Consider the following 24,027-nt stretch of genomic DNA (forward strand, 5'->3'; position numbering starts at 1 on the left):
TTGAGACCTTTTTTATTTTGGAACGTATTCCGACCAAAAATTATTACCAGCGAAGAACAGGAACATAGTCAAGTGCTTTGTTTACCCATTCGACTCAAGGCCTGAACAAAAACGAATCATAAGTGCGAGTGTGTTTTCATTCGGCATGCTTATTAATTTATTATCTTCGCACTATGCGTTAGAGTATGATATAATTTCTACGGCTGAATTAAATATTTTTTGTAAACGTCGCCGGTAAATATGGATTTGAATGATTACATTCATTTAAAAATTGCGAGCACAATATACATGTTGCTGAAATTTATTGTTTTTGTGTTAAATATAAAGTTAGTGATAATAATGTTTAGTTATGTAAGTTATTAATTTACGAATGGGTTAGGAAGCAGACAGGAGTACGCGATGTAATAGACGTTGCCAAACAGCTGAAATGGAGATGGACGGGGTACATTGCTCGCAGAAAGGATGACTGCTGGACAAATGCCGTCATTCAGTGGTACCCAACGGGCCCTAAAAGCCGCTGGATTGACGAACAAACTGGTAAAGTTCGGCGGAAATGCGTGGCAGCGAACTACACAGGATCGAGAGAGTTGGAAGAAGCTTGGGGAGGCCTTCGTCCAGCAGTGGATTGACCCTGGCTGATGATGATGATGATGTAATTTAGTAGGAAATATGGTTAACTATGTTGTATTTAAATTTGGTAGCCGTACTGGATAAGCAACATGATGGTATGATAACATTTTGATAGTTAAGTTTATAATAATAAAATCGAGATTCTACTGTGCGATATTAATACTCAATGTGAAGATAATAGGCGCTCTCGATATTATAACATAACTCTATTCTACCTATTTCTATTATGGTCAACATATTAATATTATCGAAACATGTAGATATCGATACCTGGTATTGGTATTGTAACGAAAGAGAGTATCGAATACCGGTATTGTTTCGTAGAAAAAGTATCAATGCCCAAGTACAAACTATTGATTGATACCTACCTTTTTGACAGCCCTATTTGCGAGGTGAGTTCACGTTTACGACCAAAGTACAGAAAATGGATGTAAATAGCGAACCACATCGAAACGAATCTAATGCACAAGGACATTCCTCGACTGATGTGCCAATTAAGCAACCAAACAGCCCGGATACAACCCCTTACATAAAACAAGAGATGTCCGATGACGGTACATTTGAGGTTAGTTTTTTTCAGAATATGTTTATTCTATGTTTTATTTAATTGTATGCCATGTGAAAACTTCCGATGCACCACAGTTTATCAATGCACGTTTAAATGTTTATTAAATTGAGTCATAGAGCTTCGAAACTTTGGAGCAGAATATACAATTTTATTTATTGTACCAGTTCATTACAGTCAGGTCAGTGTTGTTTATCAACGATCAAATTCTTTTAAGAAATCCAACTTGGTTTATTAATAGGTATGTCGCCTGTATATTGTATTTTTCGGTGCTTGTGACTTGTGACTGGTCGTCCGCCGTCTTTGGCTGTCAGTCGCCGTTGTTGAATTCTGTTATCTTTTTGTCATCGAATCAGTGACGTCCCGTGGGGATAGGCAGATTGAGCGTCGCTTGGGGGCTGCAGGTATTCTAAAGGCGGCAAAACGAGGAGAATCATTAGGTGTACCTATGTAGAAATAGCTACCTACCAAAGCTTAGTAATAACTATTAATTAACATAAAAAGTTTAACAGGACTGTAGTTTTTTTTTTGCCGGGTTTGCGATGTCTAGTTTACTTCCGTTGTCCTTGGATGTCATGTCCTTGATGACTAGCAATGATACGTGCGGATTTGCGAATTATATTTTAATTATCGGTAGGTACATACCATAGATGTTATAAATATAGAGATAGGCAACGAAGCGGGTTACTCATACAACCAAATGAAGCATGTCGACTACAGCCGACAACTTACGAGAAAAAGCGACGCGATAAAAAAAATGCAGGGCATCACTGAGGATTTACATTGGCCCTTTGACCGTAGTGGCTTACGTAGTTACTACGTACTCATATAATATAATAATGTTCAGTGAAGGAAGGTTTAAAATAACAACACTGTTAGGATTTTAGTATAATTATATTTGAATGTTGGGAATTTATGAAAAGATAGGTAGGTTATTTAGGTACTTACTCTATATGTCTTTCAAAGGTAATACAAGTAATAAAGTAATTATAATAATAGCAATAAAGTAATTAAAGTAAATAAAATTATAAAAGGTTACAATATATATTATGTCATATTATATTAATCAAAAATAAAGTTTACATAAAGATATAGAAAACACATTATTAAATTCTTGCAAATATCCCATCACTGTAATTAATTCAGCCTTAATTAAGTTTAACTTACACATTTGTAATTAGTTCGGGTTTAATTAAGTTAAACTACAATATAATATATATACCTACAATATATATAATATATAAACAACTTTCCTTTCCTAACTTATATAATATATAGTACGTACATATATATAGGAAGGTTGATGGATTATAAATATCTGAACACAAACACGTCTCATAATCAATTAATATTGTAAACAAAATAAATAAATAAATATATATCACGTTATTCACAATTTTTAAAAATCTTGTGTACTGGTATTCCACGAAGAATGTGTGAATAATATCAAAATATCAACGCATACAATGATATAACAATGCTCAAATATACGATTCAATCAAAATGTGTTACTTATATTCAATTATAATATTAATAATCAATGCGTTCATTAAATGCGGTCCTGAGCAATACAAACACGACTGCTGTGTAATGGTATGTAAACAGAGTAATTCGGAACGAATTTAAGCATGCGTTCAGCAGCCGAGATTATTTTAGATTATTATTTTAACATGTATAAAATTAATTAAATATACTCATTTGTGATACGTCACGGCTCCTAAGCGTTTATTCTTTTCATTACTGTCGTTTTTACAATTTAACACACTACACACAACAATTTTTACCTAATATTACCTAGCTCAGGTGAACCTTCCACGTTGATTTACCAATGCAAACTGAACGTCAATGTGACGCACGTAGAAGTGCTACCATAACTTGATTACCAGCCTGCCTCACCATACTTTCATATAAGTTGCCGTCCCTAGGTACATACTTAACTAATTTAAAATGTATCCAAAAATATTTTTGCCATTCACTCGCGAGTTTTGGAAGTTATCAGGTGTATTTTAAATGCATCTAATGCAAATAATTGTCTGTCGAAGCAAATATGCCATTTAAATTATATTAGATTTAGTGGTAATTATATTTTGTTAGTAGGTAATGTATCCATACAACACTTTTCTTAGATATTGGAGTCATGAAAGGATGATAAAAAATACTGTATAAAAATGGGGCGGCATTTTGTCTGGGGACGTCACTGCATCGAATTATAGTACGTGGTACAAGAAATGATATTATTATTTCGGCAACAAATATAGGACGTGTTAAAAATGTAGAAATATGCTAACCGGCGAATTTAATTAATTCCTTTTTTCAAAATTGTGGTATTTTTGACGAACTATATTTACGCGGAACAAAGTGTACTATATAATTATAGTTCGATTGGCAACACTTGTTCACTGACAGATGGTAGCGCGCGACGCCGGACAACTAGTCACAAGACCCTATTTTTCGTCAATTTGGTCAAATATCCATTAGTGACATTAACTGATAGATACTATTGTCCGAAATGGTGTCGAACCTTTTATGACATGTGGCATTTGAGGTTAAATTGTCTTCTGTTTTAAGGTTCAAATATATTATTATGATCACGATGCATTCACAGTAAGCTGCCGCTACGGGGAAAAATGTGTTATGTCGCTTTTCTTGGTACCTACCTATTTAAAATGTCATCAACCTGATGCACTCATCCCGTAGCAAATTTTGAACCTTTAAACAAACATTGTCACTTAAAAATCTGCCAGAATCACCAGTGATAACATGAGAAAACGGAGTTTCCCTATTATGTTACTTTAAAAAGAGATAATGTTATAAAATGATTATAACATAACGGCGGATACCTACCATTTTAATAAACCATTTCTTTTATTCAACAAACAGGGATCGAATTCACAAGATTTGAGAATGTAAGATTCTATATATTTAACATGCATAACTTGAAAACACCTCAGATGTATACATATTTAGGTACCTACCTACTATAGAAATTCTTCTATTCAACAAACAGGGAACTAATTCACAAGATTTGAGAATGTAAAATTCTATACTTATATTGAATATGAACCTACTAGAAAAAATCTCTTTTTTGAAAAAAATACAATACCTATCGGGATTTGGAACCTGCGGTGTATTTAAAGCTATATCTCAGCTGGGGCACGGTCTAAAACGATCGTGACTTCGCGACGCGAAGATTGTGCAAACGACGCCTGCGGAACAAAACATAATTTGTCATAAAAATTCAATAGGGCTCCATTTAATGTTCGGTTTATTGTTCTATTAGTAACAATAATAATATATTCATTGACACGTTTTCTTTTTCAAGTAAATGGGTAACGTTTTTTAGTCATCTTTACACGATTTAAGAATTAATACCCCGTCGCCATCACAAAATAATTTGACCTGTTCACAGCTCGACTTTCGCTCTCTGATCGCCAGCGAGTCCAAAATTTCATCGCACCTATAGTTGAAAATTATTTGCCGTTTCAATGAAGTATGCTCTTAAGTTATGTATGTTCAAGATGCTTTTTTGTTGTTTAATTTCAGAGCCTTCCTGTTGACTTGGCAAATATAAAATCCGAGACTGGTTTTCTGTCAATTTATATCAAAGACGAGTTCACTGAAGACGCAAAACGCCAATTTAATTATGAAGACCCACAACCCGGTTGCTCCGATCCAGAATACAAGCCACGAGAGCAGGTACGTTACACTTAATTTTGGTTTTTATGTCTAGGCTCCGTAAAGTTTATGGCTTCCCATTCAGTCATCATGATTTACCTCATTATCGGTTCCTTTTTCACAGAAAACAGTTTAGTTAACCGGGTAATGTTTCAGTTTATTTACTGCACTTCATTCTACCTATTGAAATACGTATTTTTAAGAAACTGAATACCTAGATAACGGTTACAATGATTATTTTAATGAAAATTAAGCATAATACCGGTTATATCGATTTGTTTATGTTATAATAATTTTAACTGATTTATCAAAGCATGTATGTCGCGTCAGGCCATGGACGAGTTAACTCGTGCGTTCTTGTAAACGTCATAACTTCTGAATAATCTGTCTATATTTTCTAAACAATATTTATCAATTAAGTGTGAAAATATTCACGATAAACCCGAGAAACATGTTGATTTGATAAGTTTTCACAAATATTTATCATTCTGTTCCTATTTCATATTTTTAAGGGATTTATTTTATTCCAAAAATACCTGGCCCACAAGTATCCACCTAGTAAAAATTGACTGGCAGTGAAAAGTGGATTTAAAAAATGGACATACATTTTTTTACGGTTTTTAGAACTGTCCTCTATAATACTATAGCAGTGGCGAAGGCTCCATACTAAGCGATTATTTAAAGCTTACCTTCTATTTTCAAGTATTTAATTTATATAAATAAATATCTATATTGTAGGACATTGTAGGTTATAATAAAAATATTGATTGCCATCTATCGTCGTTATTTATAAGTAGAGCTTTTAATTTAGTCATGTTTCGAATCAAAAATAAATGACGGAACGTCCAACGTGAGTGCTATTTTTAGAATTATTTCAACGATAATCCAAGCCGAATTTTCTACCAAAATTCAGTTGCCAACTTCATGCATGTCTGGGTTTTTGTTCGAGACTCAGAAGCGTTAACAGACAAGCTTATTCGAAATGTTGATTTGTTTATTGTCTTTGCTTATCTTTAAAAGCAAATAATAAATAATAATGATGATTAAAAAAATAATAACTATTGTGTTCGATCACATATAATTTATAAATTGTTATTAAAAATAAATATTGTATTAATTCGCGATTATTATTTAGGTTACTTCAGTCATAGACAAACATAACATGCTATTCACAGTTTATGTCATTTTGACATGTCAAAGCGGTGGTAAAGGTTTATTTTATAATACAAAATTCATTGTGTTACTGTGAATGTGGATAAATTATCTCATATTGTACCGAAATCATTCGCCAGTGCTTTAAATATATAAGTATTTATTAAATTGTGTAGTGTCCCGGTAGAAAATGTGCGAACGATTGCATTTAAAAATTATCAAAGCTTGACCTTCCAAGGGTTCATTTAGATTTGAATACAGCAAAAAAACTTATATTAGACATTTTCACAACAATTTATAAATGATAAATATTTGTTTTTAACTGGCAGTTATACATTAAACAAACCTTTTTGTTGGCGATGCGTATTGTTTGGTAAAGAAAGTATGCGTGGAATTCTACTGCCATAAGTGATTTAAATAATTTGACAAATTCAGCGGTGAAACCTATGACCAGTGTGTCGTTGTCATTAGTGTGCACCTATTCATCAGTAGTCATATCGTAAGTATTATCTTCTTATTTCCCGTAAGTTACCTGACAAGTGTGCTCTTTTTCTCTGATCTCCACAGCTTACCTCTTTCCAAAAGTCACCCTTCGCCACTGTACTATAGGTATGTCGGTACTGTGATGGTGGACAGTTGTCTAGCTAGACAATTGTACAGGAGAGCAAAAACAAAGTTTTGAAATCAAGTCTGACAAATTAGTTTATTAGATATTTTGAAGTATTTTATATCTTAATCAGCCGAATTAGCATCCCAAAACAAACCTTTAATCATTTTTTTAAGAAGATTGAAGTTATACCGTTATCTTGTGTTTTAAGCAGATATATATTTTTGCCATATCAACATTTTTTCAGACATTTGGTCAGATGCAGATATCATTTAACATTACATTGTGACCAATAAAATTGCACCTCTAATATTTTTCCACTCAAAGAATATACAATTTGTAACATACTATGGATGAAAACTTAAAAAGTGAAAAAAACTGTGGTTTAATCTTCTGCCATTACAGTACCGATGTGTGGTCACCATGATTAATCACCCTCAAAATGATTTATAATTATAATAAAGCACCGGCTAGACGACAACGACTTGTATAGTTTGTGCAGCAATACAGAATACCTTTCGGTTTGCGCGAAATACAGTTTCCCGTCCATACACACGGGCTTCCCGATACAAACCGGTTTGCCAGGTAGCTCGTGGTAAAGCATGAGCGTCTAGCCGACGCTTAAGAGAGAGCTTTATAAAATGTCAATATAAAACAATTATTGGCAACATGATAGTATCTCTGAAAACTTTAGAAGCATTAGCATTATTTATATTTAGATTTTATTACTGACGATCGACAGAAATTCTTTTAGTTAGAATTTATACATTTGGTAATTTGATATAGGTAATTTATAATGATTGCTTTAATGTTGTTATTTTCAGAAGCCTACATCGTGTCTAACCAATATAAACCCAGAGATTGACTGTAAAGGTGTCAATATAAAAAAGGAGTTTATTGGAGACACAATATTGTGCCAATTCAATTATAAAGACCGTCAACCAAGGTGCTCTGGATCAGAATACAAGCCAAAATATCACGTACGTTAAATTTTATATTGGTTTATGTCTATGCCCCGCCCCGTAAAATCTATGGATTATAATGATTTTATTTAAAGCGACTTATTTTTATAGGTCAGGAGATAAAACATTATTTTTGTCTGTGTTCTCTAAGTTTCTACCGGTGCTATATTTCAGCTATAGCGACGCTCGAAAGCCAACACTCGAAATTAACAATTATTTTACGAACCGGAGCGGTCGTTAATATTCTGAAAATAATAACATAGTTATCCATTTATATAGTGTGTCTTATAAAAATAACTGTGTTAGATTTTTTGTTATATGGCCATTCAAACGGTAAAAATATTTTTTTTCCACGAGACGCAATGAGATTGTTTCCGATTTTACGACCCGGAACGGCGCTCCGGTCCATTTCGAGCCCTGTAGAGAACCAATATTTAAAATACAATTATCCGATTTATCGCAATAACTCATGTGAATGCCAGGTTTCCATTGCATCGATTATTGTTTTCGAGTTGATCATAAATATTACCAATCAATCTTGTAATAATTGTCTTTAGACAGTTTTTTAATAGATAAAATTTATACATTATTTGAAAACATCTCATGCAATTACACTAAAAAAAAATCGTTTTTTAGAGAGAGAAAAATATGACACCCGATGGGACTTAAACCTGTGTCTGACGAATTCCCGCCAGCATGCTTTTCCAATTAAGCTAAGGGCATCTTACTAAATTACGACGATTTAAACTGGTACTTAATTATTACATAAAATGCTTATCGAATTGCGTTATAATACACACATTATAGATACGGGTTTAAGTCCAATCGGGTTAAGTATTTTTTTCTACAGAATGATTTTTTTCGTTTGTATATGCATGAGATGTTTTTAAATTATGTATATTCAATATGTAGAATGTCACATTCTCAAATATTGTGTCTTATGCGTCAATTACATTGAGCTACTTTACGAGCTGTTTGTTGGCGAATTTAATAGCGGGCGATTCAGCTACTGCGTTTGTGATGATGACACGCAAAACTTTCCATTCACTGATAAGACACAAGCTAGCGACTATTTTGACAGAACGTAGTTCGTTTTATTACCGGGAGGTTGCTACTGCGCAGACGCAGTAGGTCTACACGCCGGCAAGTAGCGTGTAAAGTTGATCGGCTTTCAAGTTTTCTCGGTAGATTATTTACAATCTGCTTGTTACCTTGTTCAATGATGACACTGGGTGACTTTACAGGCAGATTGTAAATTTGCCAACAAGCAGCTCGTAAAGTAGCTCAATGTAAATGACGCATTTTTCGTTGAATAAAAACATGATTCCCATTGGAATATCATATTAGATTTCTGGGTTGTGACCGAGTGTTAAGCGTCAATTACATTGAGCTTCATTACGAGCAGTTTGTTAGCGAATTTTAAAGCGGGCGATTCAGCTACTGCGATTTGATGATTACACACAAAACTTTCCATTCGCTGAGAAGCCACAAGCCAGCGACTATTTTGATAGAATGTAGCTCATTTTTTTACCGGGAGGTTGCTACTGCGCTCTACTGCACAGATGCAGTAGGCCCACACGCCGGCATGTAGCGTGTAAAATTGACCAACTTTCAACTTTTCTCGGTAGAGTGTTTACAACCTGCTTGTTAGCTTGTTTGATGATGACACTGGGCGACTTTACAGGCAGATTATAAATTCGCCAACAAACAGCTCGTTCTCGAGCTCTTTTCCCGGCCTATAGTTGCTTAAACTGGAATTGCATTAATATTAGGTACCTACTGTCATCTTCCTCCATTTTAGAAAGTGAAAAGCACGCTGTCACTTTTATTCTGTGTAGTTTTTCGTCTGGATTCAGGACTTGGAGGTGGACAAATAACACACCGAAATTGTGTTGGAAACGGCGAGATGTATTTACGTTTAATATTATCTAATGGTTACATTTTTATACAGATTCTTTTCAATTTAATTTTGGCGGATAGCGAGGTTAACACTGCTTACTGCGTTGCTGTCAAAAATGCTTCTCCCGCGCTAAAACAAACAACCGCTTACGAGCGGTACAAATGTGGCGTTGCCGTTCGTATTTTTTTGTAACGGCATTCAGACAATGTTGCCGGTCAGATATTTAACATTATTTAATTATTTTCGCAATCAACCCTTACTATTTGTTGGTTTGATACCGATTCGGGCCTCTCCAGATACACAGAGACATCCTCAAATGGGGACCATTCGAGGGCTGTAACACTACCTTTATTAATTCGATTTATTTAAATTAGTTTGTTTTTAATTAAATGGTAAATATTCAACTTCCAATTCTCAGTGTGACTGCCATTATCCGTAAATACCACGTGAGCTTTTTAAGTGGACTGTAATTATTTTTAAGGGAAGATGAGGAGGTCGGGTCTAGGGGTAGGGGCGATGGTACAGAGTGGCAGACACTGACCTTTGTGATGATGTATGATGGCTCCGTGGTCTGGTTTTAACTTTCACTCTAGTATCGGTATTGTTGTTTTGGGTCACCTGGTTTCTACACTCACGCACTTTGTGATACAGTTTTATGGATTATATGTGAGGGTGTATGAATGATGATAGATTCTGAATGAGTCTGTATATTGAGTCAATCACTTAAGTGACGGAAAGCTATTAGAAGTCCGCACACGCCCGCTGTCGTGATGCAACTCCATGTTTCCTGTAACACCGTCGCTCATCACCCGTTAATTGCTTATTGAATAAGCTCCACTATATATAATATCCACTCCTGTGAATGGGAATATAAATGGCCCAATCATCACGAATGCAAGTTTATGCAGGGAACCAAAATCGTGGTATAACACCCTCATACCTAATATCATTTGGAAACCAGTAACAGCGAGTTGACCATGGCTGCCTGAGTTGATACTTGTGTAAATATTACTGTCTTCCGTATTTCTATACCGATTTCAATCATGTATCCTAAAAGTAAAGGAGTAACTACAATAATATGGAGGAATTAAAATAACCATGTCATATTCGTTAGTTATCCTATGCTCCAGATGCATGTCACCATCATAATTGTATCAAATAAACTTACATATTTTTTATAGATGTCTTCTCAGCAAGGACGTTATAATGAGTATGGGATTCAACAGGCCACCATGAATTCTGATAAAATTAAAAAAGAAGATGATCTCACCATAAACCACGAATCTACTCGGAGGGAATTCCACGAGAAGATAATAACGCAGTCAGAAATAAGTATAGAAGAAAACGACATAAAACAGAACGTGATTAAGATATCTATTTGTTCCAAGGAGGTTCGAATTAAATTGACAAGAATTATACATTTTCCACAAAATTTTATTTGTAGTGATTGTTACACAGTGTTCGGGAACCGAAAAACACTACGACGTCATCGTATTTCATGTATGATGATATCTAAAAAATCCACATTGTATAAAAGTACACATTCTGGTGAAAAACCATACCAATGTGTCATTTGCTCATTTAAATGCGCGTATCGCAATGCTCTTGAAAAACATAAATTGACACACACTGGCGAAAAACCATATGAATGTAATATCTGTTCATTTAAATGCGCACTGGCCGGAAATCTTACAGTCCATAAAAGAATACATACCGGAGAAAAACCGTATCAATGTGAAGTGTGTTCATTTAAATGCGCGCATAGCAATAATTTTAAAGCTCATCAAATGTTACATACAGGTAAAAAGGCATTTCAATGCGAGTTCTGCTCATATAAATGCGCTGCGCGCAGAGATCTTGATGCACATTTAAGAACACATACTGGTGAGAAACCATTTCAATGCGATGTATGCTCATTTAAAACCGCGCATCGCAATGCTCTCAGAAATCATAAAATGAAACACACTGATGACAAACCATATCAATGTGATGTATGCTTTCAAAAATACACACAGCGGAGTGTTCTAGAAATGCATAAACGAACACATACTGGTGAGAAACCATATCAATGCAACGATTGCTCATTTAAATGCGCACGGCGATTTGCTCTCGAAAGACATAAGATGACACATACCGGTGAAAAACCTTATGAATGCACAGTGTGTTTTAAAAAGTTTATACAAATAGGTCATTTCAAAAAACATAAAATGACACATACTGGTGAAAAACCACACCAATGCGATGTATGTTTTAAAAAGTTCAGAGCAAATAGTGATCTCAAGAGACATAAAATGACACATGCTACCCAAAATATACACGAATGCGAAGTGTGTTTAAAAAAATTTCAGAAAAATGGTCATCTCAATAGACATCGAATAACACATACTAGCAAAAAAACACATCAATGCGATGTGTGCTTTAAAACATTCCTACAAATTGGTCATTTCAATATACATAAAATGACGCACACTGGGGAAAAGCCACATCAATGCGATGTATGTTTAAAAAAGTTTCTGGTTATCGGTCACCTCAATAAACATAAAATGTCTCATACTGGAGAAAAACCATTTCAATGCGATGAATGCTCGTTTAAATCCTCGCATCGCAATGTTCTCAGAAATCATAAGATGACACACACTGGTGAAAAACCATATGAATGTGATGTGTGCTTTAAAAAATACACGCAGCGTAATGTTCTAGAAGCGCATAAGCGAACACATACTGGTGAGAAACCATACCAATGCGAGCAGTGCTCATTTAAATGCGCGCGACGATTTGCTCTCGAAAGACATAAAATGACACACACTGGTGAAAAACCTTATCAATGCGATGTGTGCTTTAAAACATTCATACAAATTGGTCATCTCAAAAAACATAAAATGACACATACAGGTGAAAAACCACATAATTGCGATGTATGTTTCAAAAGATTTCTGGAAGTTAGTCAACTCAATAAACATAAAATGACACATACTGGTGAAAAACCACATCCATGCGATGTGTGTTCTAAAAAGTTCAGAGCAAATAGTGATCTCAAAAGACATAAAATTACACATATTAGCCAAAAATCTCATGAATGCGATGTCTGTCTTAAAAGTTTTCAGAAAATTGGATATCTAAAAAAACATAAAATGACACATACTGGCGAAAAACTACATCAATGCGATGTGTGTTTTAAAAGTTTCATAGCAAATAGTGATCTCAAAAGACATAAAATGACACATTCTGGTGAAAAACCACATCAATGCGATGTGTGTTTTAAAAAATTTCTTGAAATTGGTCATCTGAAAAGACATCAGATGACACATACTGGTGAAAAACCATATCAATGCGAAGTATGTTTAAAAACATTCATACAAATTGGTCATTTCAAAATACATAAAATGACACATACTGGTGAAAAACCACATCAATGCGATGTATGTTTTAAGAAATTTCTGGATATTGGTCAACTCAAAAAACATAAAATGACACATACTGGTGAGAAACCATATGAATGCAAAGTCTGCTCTTTTAAATGCGCGCGAGCCGGCAATCTTACAGTCCATAGAAGGATACACACCGGTGAAAAACCATATCATTGCGATGTATGTACATTTAAATGCGCGTATCGAAATGTTCTTAAAACGCACAAAATTACACATAATGTTGAAAAACCATATCAAGATTAGATTTGCTTTTTTAAGTGTGTGCAGTTCGCTAATCTTCAAATAATAATAAAACGTGCATCACGTATAACCTTATAAATGATCGTCTCAGGAAACTTGTACGTATGCAGTTCGTCGTATCATTCTTCACTGTGAAATGTTGTATCGGAAATATCTGGCCGTATATTAAAGACTGTTCAACCTCTTTGTGTCGTATAATACTGACATAAAATTCATGTGTAAATAAAACACGGTTCTTGTCAGTTAACACTTTACAGAAACCCAGTAGCAAACAAATTTTGAAAATAGCCGATATACTTGATTATTTGTTAGGTTAGTTCACTCTTGAATTCATGAATTTTGCCAAATCAGCTATGAAATATGAATTAATGTTCATATTGAATCTAATAAAACTGGAGACCGTATAGTATACGGTCATCTCTTTCCGAGTGTGCCACGGTGAAATGGTTTACGTACTTACAATTTACATGTGACCGTAAATGATATCTTTGCTCACATAAATTTACTTATGATTTTTGATTGGTAAAACTAATAGTATACCTAATATAATAAAATTTAAAAAAAAACACGGCTATTATATCGTCTCTGTTCTGGCAGAACACACTAACTGGAGAATACTAGTTTTGAGTAATTTGACTTTGAAGTTGTTAAAATGTTTGAAATGGTCTATCATGTGAGTTTATTAAGTAATCGTAAAAAGGATGACTTTAAAATAAAGACTGTTTATTAAGAAGGTTTCCAGACGGTAAAGTTTGAAATAAGGAACATTTTGGTATAACTAACTTAATATGTCATTTTTTGGAATTAGTGTCTTCTGCCAGATCAGTGATGATATACATAAGTAAATTAGCAATCAACACATTTTCTCAATTTTAAAATGTGGGTTTGGGTTGACATTTTGGTGGATACACTCGCTGCATCTCAACTGAATAAATCGGTGAAATCTCAAAACCGGCAGAGTCTAAGACAGCCAAAAAATACAACTGTCTGTCACCTATTTATATTGTATGTCCCCTGTGTATCGAGACATTGGACCCTGGGGACCGTCTGCTTTGAAGACCGTGGCTACGATCGGCGTAGCTGTACCGATAACATATGTGAGTGCCGTGCCGTTCAATTGATTACATGAGACCGCGAATAAGCATTAACAATCTAAATAGGTAAAGTAGTCGCTGTTTTAGGTACTCTTGACGTATACAAAGGACTGGAAGAACTATTTAATATACTTGTGAAAACCTAGTATAGTTTTATAATTATTATTTTAATGGTTTATATATTATACTTATATCGTCTTTTAATCGAGTTATACATATTCGCAAAAACAAATTCAAAACCAAATGCCGCCTATTCGACGCTTGCATTCTGACGGTGCTGCTTTACGGTAACGAATCACGGCACCTTACGAAGGCTCAGAGCAACCGTATACTGAGCTTCGAAAACAGATGTTTGCGACGAATACTGGGTGTGCGGTGGTATGACTTTAAGAGCAACGAGGAGATAAGAGAACACACCAAGCAGCCTCTCATCACGCTGAAAGTGAAGACGCGACGTTGGACTTGGCTCGGCCACGTGCTGCGGATGCCAGAAGAGAACTTCAACCTGGCTTGCCTGTTCTTTAAGCCGACCGGATTCCGGCATCCTGGAAGGCCGCTAAATACAATCTACAGAGTGTATACGGCAGAGCTACGGGATGATGGTTTGACCTGGAACGAAGCAAGAAGACTGGCGAGCGACAGGGATTCTTGGAGGCGCCGCGTGGTGTCCATATGCTTCAGTTAAGGGGCGGATATGGCAAAATAAGAATGAATATTCAATGCAATATATACAATGCATACTTGATTAGATGATCGAATCTTGAAGATTGATTGCCATCAAGAATGTCATGTAGTAGGTAAAATAATCACTTTTAAAATTTTCGATTGATATGTAGATTGAAGTGATAATATATATTTTAGTTAGTATATTTAAAACATGTTTGTAGTTAATGGATTAACCATTATTATGCCAATGCACTAAGTAAATAAATACGTATAAAATATGTGTCCATGTGAATATTTTTTTATTTACAGCCTTAGCAGTTGCCCATTGCCATATTAGATAATACGTATTTTTGTGGTGTAAATTTATCTCACTTAACTGGTCAACGCTGGACCCTCTGAGCCCGAGTCCCAGATTAGAGCCCTGTTAGCCTTTCCTGTGGGGTTCATACTGTACCAAGGTCCATAATCAATCAAACAGTTGAATTGGATTCGTTCTACAAAGGACTTTATTTTACTTTGATATAATAGTTTGTTTCATATTATTTTGATGGTTCTGGGTTACACTAACATAATCATTTGTTTTTGGTTTTAGAAGTATCGAAGTGTACAAGTTTGGAATACACACTACAGTTGGAGTTAAAATTCTAGACAACATTACTGTCAATAAGAACCAAACATGCTGATTCGAACCCTGGGTCAGGCAAACACATTTATTGTTTTTTTATATTATTTCGTGTTTGGAGTCAGAGTATGGACTTAATAGGTTAATCAATTGGCTAACATCCATTCGTAAAAACAAATATCTGTTAATACCAACCTCCATTCTGTCATTAAGTCGTTTACGTTTAACTTCAATAGCCAACTCTAAAAACTGATACGTGAATATAATTATTGACAAACCCATGAGGTCGCATCTCCGCTTAAGTTTCAGTCAGCCGCTTCAGTTTTTGCGTTTACACATTAACTGTCAAATCGACTGAAGCTATGACTGAGCGGACAACTAAATTGATTGCTTAAAAAAACCTTATAATTTTAGCAACAGATCGTAAAAATATGTTTTACACGAAGAAAGACAGGGAAGTTCATTATAACAATTCAAATAATTTTAAACGGTTCTGCATTTATCACAATATGTATTATAGTGATGCTGCTTAAAACCAAATTTATTGTGGTATTGAAAACAGACACATGATTTGTCAAATAAATTAATAATAAATTTACAATTACTCAAAAAAGTTTTATTAGGGATAAATAGGATTACCATTGGTATAAATTATTTATTTTAATATTTTCCCTCAGGATATCAAATTATTTTCGGAGTTTTTTTCTTAAATTACAAACTTACACTAATAACACACACGTAAACACAGTTCGAGCACCAAATGGGCCGCACATGACTGATCTGAAAGATCAATGTTATTTAAATTCTCTTCTTGATGATGATTTGAGGCATTGGCGACTCAAGAAGAAAGCCTATATATTCACAACGACTGGTCTTCATTTTTCCGCCCCTCCCGTTGTATATGGATGACATGTCACTATTCTACTGACTCCTCTGTCGAATTCACACAGGGAATGGTTTGATTTGGATAAATGAGTTACATGATAAATTATACACTAGCATTAAGGGGCCGCTGAAGAGCTCGCCGTTCAAATATAATTCAGTATAAAAAGGACCTCGGCGTCGTAACTACGTTAATTTAAATCGATCTTTTCGCAAAAATCACTAATCATCGGAGATTTTATTTCAAGAAATATTATTATTATTACTGATAATTTCTGCCGCGGAGCATTATTATTTTTTTAATGAACACCTGCTAGATGTAAAGCCGATCAGAAAACAGGGCTGTCAAAATAATATTAAGCATTCATATTTTTTAAATGTTAATTTCATCATAGTTTTTAATCAAACCTGTGCAAGTACGTACTGATAACTTGGGTGGATTTTGTAGCAAACATACTATTGATATATATACGGGTATATTATTATTATAACCCAATTCAAATTGAACATAAGGTTGATACTCAAATACTATTATAGTATGTTTATGATTTCGAGAAAATAATACGATGGTATAATTAATCCATATCAATTATTTGAAAACATTACATTCGCACTTTGCACAAAATTACAAACACATTCGAAGTTTGCCGCACACGTACAGACCACGTGATATTTGTTTACGCAAAATCGTCGCTTTTCAAAATGGCGAATTTGATTACCAGATTTTACTGCGATGAATCAGTATGTTCCTTTTTGTCTTTTTTTATTCGTAGGTTTGTTCACTATGTACACCGAGAAATTTCCATTTATAAACTCGGAAACGATTTTTACAGAAGAGTTTTGGAATATAATGCAACCAAAACTGGAAAAAATTCTATCATGGGTGTTGACTTCCTGAATTAGCTAACCCCAGGTCCATGCCACTACGTGAACCACAGTGGATATTAAGCCATTTCCACACTGGCAACAAGTTGCTGGCAACCTCATTAAATTTTACGATACTTACCATAATTGCTTAAGAAATTTTACGATAATTATCGTAAAATCTAACGAGGTTGCCAGCAAATTAACTTGTTGCCAGTGTGGACCCGGCATTAGATGCACAAAACTTAAATAATATATATTATACATAAAAATTAAAAATTATAAATTATTATGATTTATGTCTTCGACAGCCCTGATGAAATAAATGTGAAATATGAGTCGGATCAGTCATAGAGCAAATTTATTGACACAAACAACTTTCACACGACCTTTTTATATTAACTAGTAGACCAGATATTATGGACCACATGTTAAAAAATCATATTTTCAATTCTCAAGGCCAATTCTGTAGAACGTCCTCTTAACACACCTTCTACAAATGTAATGCATAGATCAATGCTAGGTACATATTTTTTGGAAATCGATATTACCAGTGGTTTTTATGTGAAGGACTAGTCTGACTTTGACAGGTAATGTATAACAGGAATGTATATTATTTATAATTTATTAATATGTATATTATGTGATTTGAGATTTTTTTATAATTCAATTTGAAACGAGAAAGGCCAAATCAATATATCATAACTGGGATCTGATTTTGTCAGCTGAAAAGTGGACCACTCGTTGCTTGTGCAAAAAGTTATGCTCAGGCTTTATTAATCTAAAGATGACGGTGTTGAAGGTGATGATTTAACGACTATTTTTCCTTTCTCTGCTTCTTGATAGGACGTTCTTTTCTGCTAGGGCTCTCCTCGCCAGAGATCTTCCACGGATTAATATTTCTCAGGATACTGCATGATTTGTCAAAAATATTCCAACTTGCAAATTTTTACTTTTCTTTATTTGTTTAAACGCTGCCATCTTCGATATTATTGTAACTCCATCTTTCCAACTGAGACGATCATTATAAGTTTTTGTGTATGTCTACGCCTTCGAATAAAGAGGTGAAACATCTTATCAGTCCACGATTAGGTCCCTCTAACATACCTATTTTCTTGAATCTTGTAAAAGCTGATTCTTGACTCGGCATTTCAGTATTGGAATAATATTGTACTGGTTATTGTCCAAAGTGCTACCCACGTTCTACATCTTATGTGTAATGTGTTGTGCTCATTCCAAGAGAATTATGTTCTCTTTGTAGATTCCACCCTTAATTACATTGAAAATAAATATTAATTGAAGAATAATAACTGATTCAATGGCAGTAGTGGACTATCCTCTATAATGAAGAACATAGCATAGTCACCGCAGAAGGCGCGCACACAGAAAATGGGTCCATTTCAAAATTTTACTATCCATAATAATTCATGTATGACTTTTTAAGACGGCGTTTTTGAAACATTTTTCCCTCCTAGAATCTCGCACTTTTTTTGGTAGGTATCTGCGTACCTCATACCCAGACATTCTGCACTTTGATTCTAGCTATGAACACCTGGCCTGCAGCTTTAACTACGGATGCTCAGGGAGGCCTGGTGATAATAATAATAATTATTAAGGTCGTCAGTATCCGTTTGTGTCGTCCGCGATGTATTGTCATTTAGACATACCGCGTGTGAATATTAAATCAAATATATTGGATGTTCTGATGATTTCACTATATGATGAGTGACACGTTCCGATTAATGCCGAGAGAAATGGAGCAAACTGATGAAGGCAATGAAAAATTATTCCATTCACCTGGTCTGAATCCGAAAACCCCCCTCGTGTGCGCAACTATACAGTATTTAATACTGGAAGTAATATCAAAATTCAACAAAACTCTGATTATAAGATAATTATTAAAATATATCTACATCTTTTGCATTTGGTAGTAATTTAGCTAACATATTTCTTGTATTGTCCCTCTCCAATAAAGGAAACTTCAGAAGACGAAGAATTTTAATGCCAGGACACATATTTGCAACAATTTCCATTACCGATATGTTGACATTTTTAATATTACTCAAATCTAGCCTTCTTAATTCTTTCAAATTACCATTTTTAAATAATTCCATTAAATACTTAGCGGAGAAGTTAGCGTTCTCTCCTAGCCTTAAGTCACGGATGCTTTCCAGCTTATTCAGAAATTTTAAACCGGAATTTGTCATATTAGAGCAGTTCAAAATTTCCAGACGCGAAATATTCTGACATTCTGAAATACACTGTAATATGCTATCATCGTATGCTTCTCTGCTATACAAACACAATGTCTTCAATCTGTCCTTTTGTTGACTCAGTAAATTCATCATATTTTCCTGAGAGACGCCGTCCATTTCATTGATAATAAGATGCTCGAGTTTTTGACACGAGAGAAGTTGTCGTATATTACGGTCACTGAAGCCGGCATTTGCCAAGACTAAAGTCTTCAATATTGGATAACAGCTGAAATCGATATCAAAAATAGGCCTGGGTTTCTCAACGCAATACGAGGACGTCATCTTCAGTTCTTCTAAGGAACGAAAACAGCCAATTGCTTTTATCATTTCTGCATTTAAGTCACATCCATAAAAACTCAGTTTATTGATATTCGGACAATTTTCGAATATGTATCTCAAATGTTCAGCATTTTTAATAAACCAGAGTTCAATTACTCTGACACAGGTTAATACCTCTGCAAGGTGCGTGACGGAAGTCGAGAAAGTTGGGTCATTTCCGCAATTCAAAGTGACCAATAGGTGATCCCATATTGCCCGACTGGAAGAAACCTCTTTCCATAGTGTGCATACTTTACGGGTGTTCATAACAGAATCACGCGGTAGATGTGTAAAAATTTCCGTCAACATTTCCAAAGGTAAATCGTTTATATGCACCATATTATCTTCTGAAGTCAGCATATTATTTTTTTTAAGTTTCAGCCACGTATGGAGTATCCAAAATCGGAGAAATCTGAAAAAAAAAAATAAAAAAACCGTATTTTAATTCAGTAGGTAGTAAAATATAACTACAAAAATAAGTCGATACTCCACACCATGGCCCGCAGTTCATGAAGCGGGCCAACAAAACAGGATGTTTGGTTCCCCTCCCCCTACCTATCGTTAAGGTGAAGGCCTATGTGATTTTGTACATTTTCCCAAATGAATCAAAGATGTTTCGTGTATTTTTAGCGATTTTTGAATTTTTAAATGAATCACGTTGATTTATTAAGACGGTACTTCAGTGAAACGGCAAATAATCTTAAAGTATAGGTGCGATGAAATTTTGGACTAGCGGGCAATCGCAAAGCGAACGTCGAGCTGGGAACATGTCAATGAATATATTATTATTGTTACTAATAGAACAATAAACAGAACATTAAATGGACGCATGTTGGATTTATATGACAAATTATATTTCGATCGGCACACGTCATTTGCACAAGCCGCGCATCGCCTAGCCACGATCTTTTTAGATCATGCTCTATACAATCGTAATAGTTCGCGCCGATGTACGATCAAAATAATGATAAAACCTATTGTTGCATTTAATGATGTCCCTAGCCAGAGTGCCCTCCCACAGAACAGATTATCAAATAGAATTCCGATATGCTATATCCCAATCGTGGATCCACGATGGCCGCGCGGCTTAGGCGTCGGCCTATAGCGTCGTGGGTCTGGCAAGTATACATATTGTTTTTTCAATTTGTGTATGAGTCAGGGTATGGACCTAATAAGTTGAGCAAGTGGCTGACATCCGTTCTCAACAAAACAAAATATGTTTATACAAACCCCCACTCTGTGGAGGCCCATATGATCTTATTAGGATCGGACATGGTTGAGAGATATCCCAATACGTGTGTTGCAACCTTGAATAAACCAATATTAAATGAGCGTCAGTGCATAAACCGATAACAGTAATTGTCAGTATTTAAAGTATGACGTATTCCTGATACGTGTTTAAGTTTATCCCATATTCTTCCACACTCGAGATCGGTTGCCTGCTTCTCCACACCAATTCGGTATTTCAGTTAATTCAACAAAAACAATTATAAACATGACTTATACAGTGTGCACTATTTTTATCGGACCACCCATAGCATACCTATCTAAACTATTATGGTTTGGCTTAGACAGGTCTTAATAATTAAATTTTAAAAACTACCCAGAACCATCCGTCAATTGTATTCTAAGTTCAATGAAAACAAATAAGTATGACTGACAAAGTTTAGCGTACGCTATTGATGTCAAATCTTAACAGCTTATCTCCACCCTTCGCCATTGCTACATTTATTACCTACCAGTGACGTCCCTATAAAAAATGCTGCCCCTAGGCTGTGCCAAAATGCCACCACATTTTTCTTATACAGTACTTTTAATCTTCCTTTCATGACCCAAATATCTAAAAAATGTGTTGTCTGGATACATTACTAACAAGATATAGTTATACCACTAAACCTAATTGAAATGCCATCTCTGCTTCAATAGACAATATTACGAGTCTACGGTTTCAGATAGGTACATTTAAAAATACACCTGACAACTTCCAAAACTCGTGAGTGACTGGCAAACATATTTAGATAAATTTTAAATTAGGTATGAACGTGTCATTGCTGTTCACCAAGAACGTGACGTCCAATGACAACGGAAGTAAACTAGACATCGCGAACCCGATAAAAAACAAAGTCCTGTTAAAATTGAAGTAGGGAGTAAGATCATGTTAACGCGCGTGTTTGAACATGTACTTAACCGAAAAAAAAAATCTTTTTTTTTTAAACGGTACATGTTCAAACACGCGCGTTAAGATCATTTTAAACCCTACTACAATTAGAGTTTGTCAATTTATGGCTACGGCCGTATGTTGTAGCTTAACCACTGGGGAATGCCAAAAGAAATGGCGTATTTCAAAAAAACACTACCTTATTCTTAGGTCAATAATTATTATAAAGCAATCATTATTCGTAGGATGTTTATCACACTTGAATGGTCAAAGACATAGCTTATAATGAGTATCTTTAGAATTATCTTCAAATGTGTTAATCTTGCCGATTTTTTTGTATAATAAATGCCTAATTCTTGTCAAATTTGGGATCACAGAGATTATCAATATAATTTTTTATCGTAAATATTTTACTAAAATTATCTCTTCATAAATTATACTAATGGTTTTATAAATGCGTTTAAAAATTAATAAATGTAAAAAATTTTAACACCACTGCACAGCTATGTACTGAAATACGACTATATTCTAAAACATTAGAGCGAGAGGTTTAAAATAATACTATTTTATGTAATAAAAATACTTTATGCAGTCATCAAATGTTTAAAATAAATATAAAGGATAATAAGGCTTCAAAATTATATAAATAGATTATCTACAACGTTTAAGGTGTGTCCAAGATCATGCTTTGAAAATAGGAAAAAAGCTCTATTTTGGCCCACGCTGAGCACGTCCGCCCTTAATGGGTCATTAAATTTTAACAAATTGAACGATCTTTATCTATGTACACATCTATTAATTATTATTATCTACATTTTGTGTAGTTATCTGAATATTATAATACAATCAAACCATAAAGAAATTACATTCCTACGTTATCAAGACGTGTAAATAATCTAAGGTTATTATTATCATATTACCTAATCAATAATCATTAATTAATATAACTTTAATAATAAGTGAGACTACTATTTGCAAACACGGCTTATTCCAATATTGTTGAAAAGTTAACCTTGAAATTTTAAACAGTGGCCTCAAACCCAGCTTTTTTAGGTAACTACATACAAAATAATGGGTAACTTTCAAATGTGGCTTATTCCACAATAATTTAGTTTCAAAAACGGCTAATTTCACGTTAGTCAATAGGAGTTCAGCTTTTAGGTCATGTGACTAACATTTTAGTGGTACTTATACAATTGTTTTTAATTAACTATTTTTTTTATTCAACGAATAATTCACAAGATTTAAGAGTGTAACATTCTAATTATTGAACACACACAGGGCTTGAAGTGGACAGGAGCGCACTGGAGCGCCGTTCCGGTTCGTAAAATCTGTAAAGTTATCGCTCCGTCTCGTGGTTAAAATATTTTGATCGTCTGAGCTAAATATGCCATATAACAAAAAATCTACCACACTTATGTTTATAAAATACCCATAAAATTTGATAACCATGTTAACATCCTCAAAAAATTTTCGAGCGCTCCGGTTCGTAAAATTCTCCATTTAGAGCGCTGAACACACATAATATTTGAAATCATATCTGAGAAAATATAATATGTGATTATTAAAAGCAATTTAACAAAGTCTCTTAAATTGCAAAAACGGCTCAATCCAACTTTCGCTTTCAACTTCGGCTCGTACAAACATGATTAATGTGAATAGATTCTTTATTACCATTGAATTGAATATCAATCCATTTGTTTTCTGTTTTAAATATCTTACACTACAAATGAACTAAAAAATCAAACAAATTAGTCTGTAAAACAGTTTCTTGCATTGTACCGTAAATTAAGTTTTTGTGAATGAGTTATGTTTGCAAATAGTAACTTCAGTATTAATTATTGTACTCGCGGATCATTTATTACAACGTTTTTCTTATGTCGTATTCTTATTTGTCCGGTGGTTGTTTGACCTGTTGTTGTTTGTCCGGTACAAATCTTGCAATCGATTTTTGACTAACTTCCCGACTAGCTAGACATTTGAAACTTTTAGAATATATCAGAACACGA

At 34.4% G+C, this 24,027-nt stretch overlaps 1 protein-coding gene across 1 annotated transcript; it reads left to right on the top strand.

The window, feature by feature from the left end:
• The first annotated feature begins 982 nt into the window (after positions 1 to 982).
• Positions 983 to 13,700, top strand: LOC147077237 (uncharacterized). Its single transcript, XM_085941470.1, has 4 exons — positions 983 to 1,195; positions 4,739 to 4,891; positions 7,454 to 7,609; positions 10,673 to 13,700. Exons 1-4 carry the CDS (start codon positions 1,055 to 1,057, stop codon positions 13,160 to 13,162), a joined length of 2,940 nt encoding a protein of 979 aa, XP_085797596.1. The 5' UTR covers positions 983 to 1,054; the 3' UTR covers positions 13,163 to 13,700.
• The last annotated feature ends 10,327 nt before the right edge of the window (positions 13,701 to 24,027 follow it).

The sequence above is a fragment of the Rhyacophila brunnea genome, unplaced genomic scaffold (assembly GCF_057557595.1).
Source record: "Rhyacophila brunnea isolate RB1 unplaced genomic scaffold, BYU_Rbru_1.0 scaffold_13, whole genome shotgun sequence".
Taxonomy (NCBI): domain Eukaryota; kingdom Metazoa; phylum Arthropoda; class Insecta; order Trichoptera; family Rhyacophilidae; genus Rhyacophila; species Rhyacophila brunnea.